Source organism: Alligator sinensis, unplaced genomic scaffold, assembly GCF_000455745.1.
Source record: "Alligator sinensis unplaced genomic scaffold, ASM45574v1 scaffold47_2, whole genome shotgun sequence".
Classification (NCBI taxonomy): domain Eukaryota; kingdom Metazoa; phylum Chordata; order Crocodylia; family Alligatoridae; genus Alligator; species Alligator sinensis.
The window spans coordinates 1,215,814-1,224,573 of NW_005842150.1; the positions used below are offsets into that span (position 1 = coordinate 1,215,814).

Below are 8,760 nucleotides of genomic sequence, written 5' to 3' on the forward strand. Positions count from 1 at the left end.
CAGGACTTCAATGGTAACTATTTCCTCACTTCAAATGCTACAAAGAAACAGCAATTATTAAAAAAAAAAGAAACTTGCCTATAAAAGGAGGAATCTCTTATTCTGCATTGTGTGCACATATGTGCATGGTTGTATACACACACACACACACTATATACACATATACATACATATAAAAATATATGTAAATATACAAGCACACAATATAAATAAAGTATGTGCATGTGTGTGTCTACACGGATATTTCAAAAAATAACATCAATTTTGAAATAAAACCATTGTGCACGCAATGATCATTTACTGGACCACATCACTTCTCTATATAATCATAAGTAATGGGTGCATTCAACAATGCTGTCAGGGTTCCCCACTGCTATACAGTTTCCCACTCATATACAAAAATGGTTTTATTTCAAAACGGCCATTACTTCTGTAGATTTTTATAGAGATCCAGTTCTAGAGAGAGACACTAAAGACATTTTATTTGGAAGGATTGTAAATATCTTTAAAAAGTGTTAGGTACCCAGTTTGTTTCCATGATTGCCTCAACAGTCTAGTTCAGTATCACTATTCTCTAAAAGGGGAATGTTATTCTAGCATGCAATGCTTGGATAAAGACCTCTGCATAAATGCAAGCTTTGGGAAGTTGAGGACTAAATTTTATGAAACAGCTTCCCCAGGCCAGCTGTAGTACATCAGCTTTTACCTTGCACTGAAAAACTAATTGAGCTGTTTCTACACATGGTAATCTACAGTTACATAGTAGGGCTGTGTGAAGCTTTCGAAACCAATTCGATTCAGAGGAGATCTGGCTGATTCGGCAGCTGAATTTCCAAATCTGAATTGAATCGGGAAACCCATTAAAAGGTCTGAATCAAATTGGAAGCCTCCAAATCAGTTTGGGGAGCTTCAGAGATTCAGCCATAGACTACACAGGCAGTCCTCAACAACATTGGACACAACTGCCTCCAGCTGAGAAGTCTGTTGTGGTAGGTGGAGAGGGGAAGAAGGAGCATGGGGGTGGAGGGCAGATCAATGCCCCCTCAGTGAGTAAGGGATTGGGGCTGGGGCAAGCTGCCCAGCCAGGTCAGTGGGGTGCGGGACTTGGGGAGGGGGCTTGAGCCACTGTGCACCACCGCATGCCACCAGTCTGAGAGCTGCTCTTCTGGTGGTCTGGGAGGGCATGGGAGTGTGTGTGTGCACTCAGATATGTGCGAGTAGGGCTGGGCCAGGCTGCACTCCAGGAGGCTAGCGGGGCTAGCCTCCCAGAGCACAGCCTGGCTCAGCCCACCCGGCACAGATCCGGGGGCAAACACCCACTCCCATGCCCTCCCGGACCAGCAGCAAGAGCTGCCGAAACAGCCACCAGGGCGCTGGGAGCTACAAGCCCTGCTGCGGGGGGCAGACAGGAGAGCCCCGCCCTGCTCCCTGTGGTAGGCGCTGTACCTGGCTGCTCCACACAGGCCCGCAGGGCTAGAGTCACTGCCCAGGAGAGTGGGGATTCTGGCTCTGACCATGAGCAGGGCAGGAGGGGCTAGCGCCAATCCTGGGGTCAAGCCCCCCCTCGTGTCCGGCCGCACACCACTCCCCACTTCCCCCAACAGTCCAGGCAGCCAGGCAGCAAGCTGCTGCAGCTGGGGGGAGGGGCGCAGGGCAGCGCAGCCTGTCAGCCACTCCCAGGGCTGCAGCAGGGAGAAAACTGGGGCGGGGGGGAGAGCTGTCAGTAGGTGTGGGGAGGCATGGCACTTGCTGCTATGCGCCCCCCCAGGAGGGCTGCATCCGGGCTCTTCCCAGGGGGTGCATGCCCCTGGATCTGTGTGTGGGACAAGAGCAGGCTGTCGTTGCTAGCTGGGGCTGGCGGCGGCACGGGGCTCTTTCTGGTGCTCAGGGAAGGCAGCAGTCTGCTCTTGTCCCTTGTGCAGATCTGGGGCGATGTGCCCCCCAGGGAAGAGCCCAGTGCAGCTCCCCAGTCCGCAGCCCTCCCGGGGGGGGCACGTACCAGCAAAAGCCACCCCCCCTCCACCCCGTACCTACTGACAGCTCCCCGCACTTTGCTCCATGCTGCAGCCCCAGGAGTGGCCGATGGGCTGCGCCACACCCCTCCCCCCACACCTTCACTAGTCCCTCCTTCCCTATTACTATTTTCCCTTATTTATGTTTGGAAGATAAACCCTGAAAAAGTCCTGGAATTTTTTTTTTTTTTTTTTTTTTTTTTTTAAATAAAAACTGAAAATGCGAAACACTATTAATGGAGTAAGCAGGAGCACACTTGTGCTCACTCCTACAAGGATTCTAGGCTGCAACTGCAGGAGCAGAGAATCTGAGTACTATAAAACCTCAATTCTCCCTCCCTACTGGCCTGCATTTCAGGAGATAAAGAACAGCACTTTCTTTCTAATATGCCCTATTTTCAAAGGCTTCCAGTTTAACCATAGTGAGGTTATAGACAGATGCAACAATTGTACTGATATCAAAAGATAAAGATAGAGAAAGTGTCAATGGCATTGTGATTCTGTAACAACATAGGCGTAGCAAAACCGTTCCAACTTTAACTCTGTTTCATTCAGGGTCAAATCAGGGCAATTTAGCTAAACTTTTATAATTACAGCATCTTGGCAATGGGACAGTTGGATCCTAACCCCTGATGTGCAATCGTAAGCAGCAGCTTCCTCCTCTTCTCCTTCTCTTACCCTTTTAAAACAGCTAGGTATGCTTGTCCAAACCCTAACCCACTCCACTTGCAGGAAAACTAGGTATCAAAATGCCAAGATAAAGGTAGACAACTTCTACGAGGTAAAGAAATCTAACCTTTATGAATCTTTATGCACTACATGGCTTTAGAAGTTATTTGTATTAATTATCATTCCACTTGAACTATTTTAACTATCTAGGTTATATCACAATATCACAATACTTAAAGTCCCTCTTATTTTTAAGATTTTTTTTGGATCATACCATATAGTCCATTACACAGTTTCCCTAAATGGAAAGACAAAGAAACAAGAATAGATTCATCTGCTTTGAAGGATTTTTCACAGAATGATTTCACTAAGGGAAGCACAGTTTGACTCCTGTCATCTGAAAGACAAAACAGATTTTCAAAGTTAGCCATTCTCATTTAAACATCTGAAACACAGCACACACATTTTCCTGATAAAAATTGTAAATGACATCTTCTAAATTGTTTGGGATTGATATTTAACAGGCAGACTTATTTTAGGAAAGTAACATAAATGGAATAATAAAAGTATTAGATTTTGGTTTTTTATTTAACGAAAATATTTCATTTTGAAATTGACCAACATTCTTTAAGAAAATGGGCATGGACTTTTAAAATGGGTGAAAGGTTCAAAACCAAAGCAAAAGGTTTAGTGTTCGATTAAATGTTTTAAGTCAAGCCAAAACATAAATATTGTCAGACAAATAAAAATATATATTTTTTCATCAAGTTAAAAATTTATATTTTTATTTGAAGACCTCTGGTATCTCCCTATATTCTAATTCTTTTCTAATACCCAATGACAATTGCAGAAATTATAAGTTAAAAGAAAAAAACAAAGCCTGAAGTTGACAGCAACACTTATTTTTGGACTGAAGAGACTTTACAACCTATTATTATACTTAATAAAGGAAAGGCCAGGAAAGCCAAGGCTGCAACTGAACTCCAACTAGCTTTGAGCATCAAGGACAATAAAAAGTCCTTTTTCAGATATGTGGGGAGCCGGAGGCAGAAATCTCTATTGGTGAACCCCTATATCAGGGCAACTGACAACTCACGCCCAGGAAAAAGCCAACCTATTAAATAGGTACTTTGAGTCAGTTTTTCATCAGTCCCATGGGACGCCCATGCCCGCTACGGGACAGGGAAGTCTGGGTGAGGGTGATCCCCTGCCCTCCATTAATGTGCTGACCTCGTGAAGGAACATCTTGAGAAGCTGGATACCTTCAAGTCAGCTGGCCCTGACAATCTTCACCCCAGGGTACTCAAGGAGCTGGCGAGCATCATAGCCCAACCTCTAGCACGGATCTTTGAAAACTCTTGGCGCTCTGGTGTAGTGTCCGAAGACTGGAAGAAGGCCAATGTGGTGCCTATCTTCAAGAAAGGGAGGAAAGTGGATCCGGCTAACTATAGGCCCATCAGCCTGACTTCTATCCTGGGGAAGATCTTAGAAAAGTTTATTAAAGAGGCCATCCTTAATTGACTGGCCGATGCCAACATCTTAAGGGATAGCCAGCACGGGTTTGTTGCGGGTAGGTCTTGCTTGACCAATCTCATTTCCTTCTATGACCAGGTGACCTATCACCTGGATAAGGGAGAAGAGATTGATGTCATATATCTTGACTTCAAAAAAACCTTCGATCTGGTGTCCCATGATCGCCTCTTGGAGAAACTGGCCAATTGTCGCCTTGGGTCCTCCACAATCCACTGGCTGGAAAATTGGCTCCGGCGTCGGACCCAGAGGGTAGTAATCGATGGAAGTCACTCATCGTGGTGTCCTGTGACCAGTGGGGTCCCCCAAGGCTCTGTCCTTGGACCCATACTGTTCAACATCTTCATTAATGATGTGGACACTGGAGTCAGAAGCGATCAGAACTGGCCAAGTTCGCCGATGACACCAACCTCTGGGGCAAAGCATCCACACCAGAAGACAGGCAGGTTATCCAGGCTGACCTGGACAGGCTCAGCAAGTGGGCGGACGAGAATCTGATGATGTTCAACGCCGATAAATGCAAGGTTCTCCACCTTGGGAAAAAAAACCCGCAGCATCCTTATAGGCTCGGCAGTGCTATGTTGGCTAGCACTATGGAAGAAAGAGACTTGGGGGTCATAATTGACCACAAGATGAACATGAGCCTGCAATGCGATGCGGCGGCTAGTAAAGCGACCAAAACGCTGGCTTGCATCCATAGATGCTTCTCAAGCAAATCCCGGGACGTCATTCTCCCCCTGTACTCGGCCTTAGTGAGGCCGCAGCTGGAGTACTGTGTCCAGTTTTGGGCTCCACAATTCAAAAAGGATGTGGAGAAGCTTGAGAGAGTCCAGAGAAGAGCCACGCGCATGATCAGAGGTCAGGGAAGCAGACCCTACGATGACAGGCTGAGAGCCCTGGGGCTCTTTAGCCTGAAAAAGCGCAGGCTCAGGGGTGATCTGATGGCCACCTACAAGTTTATCAGGGGTGACCACCAGTATCTGGGGGAACGTTTGTTCATCAGAGTGCCCCTAGGGATGACGACTAGGTCGAACGGTCATAAACTACTACAAGACCATTTCAGGCTGGACATAAGGAAGAATTTCTTTACTGTCCGAGCCCCCAAGGTCTGGAACAGTCTGCCACTGGAGGTGGTTCAAGCGCCTACATTGAACACCTTCAAGAGCAAACTGGATGCTTATCTTGCTGGGATCCTATGACCCCAGCTGACTTCCTGCCCTTTGGGCAGGGGGCTGGACTCGATGATCTTCCGAGGTCCCTTCCAGCCCTAATGTCTATGAAATCTATGATTAATAGTACAAATGCTAACTGTTAATCCTTTTGCTTATATTTTCCCCGAGCTACCATATTTACCCAAATCCAAGGTGACCTCAAATTTGAGATGACTGCCAATAATTAGATTTTATACATAGCAAGCGGCAGAGAAAGAAGCAGCAGGGCAGAAAGCAACTTGACCCCTGCCCCTTGCGCCTCCTCCCCTCCCCCAGGGCCTACCCCTCCCTGCCACCACTACAAGGAAGCCCTAGCTCCAGCTCTGGCATTGGGGCACAAAGCACATAGTGGCTCTAGCCTCAGGGACAGTTATCACAATGGCAGCTCTGGCCCCTGGCCTGAGTTGGGACCAGAGCCAGAGAGACCAATCCCCTGCTGCTATGCAGTCCCCCACACGCTTCCCGCAGCATCATATGATATCCCCTCTGCAATATGGCTGCAAGAACTATCCAGGATCTGGCCAGGTGGGCAGCTATACCTCCATCTCCATACTTAAATCCAAGAAAAGGATTCCTCACACCATGATGTTGAATGGGGGGGGGGGAGGTGCTTATATTGGATTTAAGTAAATGAAGTATATTATTTTCTTTATGCAGTTTTTCATAGAGTTAGTATTTTCATTATGTGTATTTTGATAAGTCATCATCAACTCAACAATATCTGTTCTGCACTCAAGTTCCAGAAAGGTGTGGTGAAGTCAGGAAAACAGAAGTGGGAGTGGGAGCAAGAACAGAAGCTTCTGTGGAAAATATTCAGCCTGGAATAAAAAGAAAACCCCACATCTAGAAAACTAAGGGCTCTGTAATGAACTATGCTGCTGGATCACAGAAGCATACTCAAGGATACATTCAGTCTCTAGTTTTTCTTTTAGCTCACTTCGTTTCTTTATAGACACTACCTGCAACTCCCCATGGACAACAGAGGCAATAGAGCTAATTCTATTTGCCTTAGCAACGCTAACGATATGGAACATAGCTGGAGAATACTGCACTCCAATTATCCAGGTAAGATCCCTTGAGGACTGTGCCCACAGCTGCATGTTAGACAATGACTTACTTAAGACTACGAATTATTCGACCCTGAGTTGAAGTAACTTGGGTGCAGAAGTAGGAAGGTGTAACTGGAAGCATGTGCTCTCCCTCCCTAAAGAGCCAAACGAACTTGCAGCAACAGATGAGAAGTCTAGAATTTAGTTCTGCTCACTAGAAGAAAAGTGCACTAAAGCTTGGAAAAATTGTGAGCATGTTAAATATTATTGTCAACAACTCTTTGCTAAAACCAAACATGAACACAACACACTCACAAACATTAAGGGATATGCATACCTTTGCAAACAGGAAAATAAAAATTCACTCGTGTCAATTTCCAAGCAAAGTCAACATGAGCTGCTGGTGCACAGCACTTCTCTACACTGTGTATGCTTGCGCAGTGTACAAATATTGGGTTTTAAAAAACATGGAGCAAGATTGTTCCCTACTCCAAAAATGTATTTACTGTATTTAGCATACATCAGAATAAGAACAGGTTAAATAATACTGAAGTTTCCAGGAACAGATAGAAAAAAAATCACCCCTGGCCTAAGCTTGTTTCTCCCCCCAGGGGATTCTCCCAATCAACAACAGCTCTAATTTTCACCAGAGATTCCATTCCCACAAAGGGAAAAACATCCTCCAAAGTGTGAATCAGACACTGGGCAGCTCTGCCCTGGATCTGGGGGCTCCCCTGTGTCTGGTCTTGATCCTCAGCTGAGTGTTGGGATCAGGCCCAGGCAGCTCTGAGTCCCAGTTCAGGGATCAGAATGGAGATGGCCACAGAACTCAGGGCTGCCCAGGGCCAGTGCCAATAATCAAGCAATTGTTGGGACTAGCACCAGACAACCCTGGGTCTAGTCCCAGATCCATGACTGTCCCCAGCTGATGCCAACAGATCAGCTGGCTAATTCTCAGAATGGGCTGGGACAGCCCTAGTATAGAACACAATGCATGACACACATATGTAGCTGGCTTGCCATTTTATGATGCCACAAATTGTCTGAACGCATGGCATGTTGTAATTTATGATGTGATAAACACATTAAGCACACGGTAAATGTAATGGCTGCCAGGGACCTGAGAGTCAGATGTATATATAGGCAAGAGAGGGGGAGGGAATTAAGTGTAGGGTACCTACTGCTTTACATATTTTTATACTCGTGTAAAATAAGTTTACCACTTCTTTGTGGGGATGAAAAACAAGAGTTCCCAAACCAGTAGAAATTATTATTTATAGAACTTACAGACACGCTTTTCATTCACAAAGATACTGAACGTTTCCTCCGGCAGGCTTTAAACTAGACTCGTCGGGGGGAGGGGAAGATGAGGGCGGGGGAAGCTGTGGACCACCAAACCATGTGGCACCCACAAGGACAGCCCAGCCTGAAGAAGGAGAACATTGGGAACCTGCAAGCCATGGGGCGGCCAGCAGTACAGCACAGGTAAGCAATAAACAGGTAAGAAATAAGGGGCCCCTTCGGACTCGGAGCTGGGGGGCAGCAAAGGCACCAGTGACAGGGCTTAAGTGCCTATATACTAATGCTAGGAGCATGGGGAACAAGCAGGATGAACTAGCGCTCCTGCTTGCAGAAAATAACTATGACTTAGTAGGGCTAACAGAAAACTGGTGGGATTCATCCCACGACTGGGCGGTACATATTGAGGGTTATAGGCTGTACAGAAAGGACAGGGTGGGGAACAAAGGGGTAGGGGTTGCACTTTATGTCAATGAGCAATATACATTGACCCTCATCAAGACGGAATTGAAGGATGAGAAAGTAGAAGGATTGTGAGTTAGGTTACATGGGGGGGCAAGGAGAAAGGGATTTGGTAGTAGGGGTATGCTACAGACCCCCACACCAAGGGGAGGAACTAGATTCGGGGCTCCTGAGGCAGCTCTCGGAGACCATAAAAACTAAGGAGGCAGTAGTCATGGGGGACCTAAACTACCCAGACATCTGTTGGGACACGCAGACAGCAAAGTCCCACTGTTCACACAGGTTCCTATCCTGTGTACAGGACCTCCACCTGACGCAGGAGGTACAAGGTCCTACTAGGGGGAATGCCTTGCTGGACCTGGTATTGGCAACGGGGGATGACATGGTAGGGGACCTACAGATCGGTGGTCACCTGGGAGACAGTGATCACCAAATAATAGAATTCTTTATAAGATGTCGAGTGGATAAGGTAACTAGTAGGGTGAAAGTGCTAGACTTTAGGAAAGCTGATTTCAATGAACTCAGGCA

The 8,760-nt window shown here is 46.5% G+C and overlaps 1 protein-coding gene across 13 annotated transcripts in view; it reads right to left on the minus strand.

The window, feature by feature from the left end:
* PPP4R4 (protein phosphatase 4 regulatory subunit 4) overlaps positions 1–8,760 on the minus strand; it is a 139,211-nt gene that overhangs the window by 37,721 nt on the left and 92,730 nt on the right. For all 13 annotated transcript variants that reach the window (XM_025206287.1, XM_025206278.1, XM_025206280.1 and 10 more), the window contains one exon: positions 2,956–3,078. In XM_025206287.1, the coding sequence (XP_025062072.1) occupies positions 2,956–3,078 (123 nt within the window). The remainder of the gene's footprint in view (positions 1–2,955; positions 3,079–8,760) is intronic.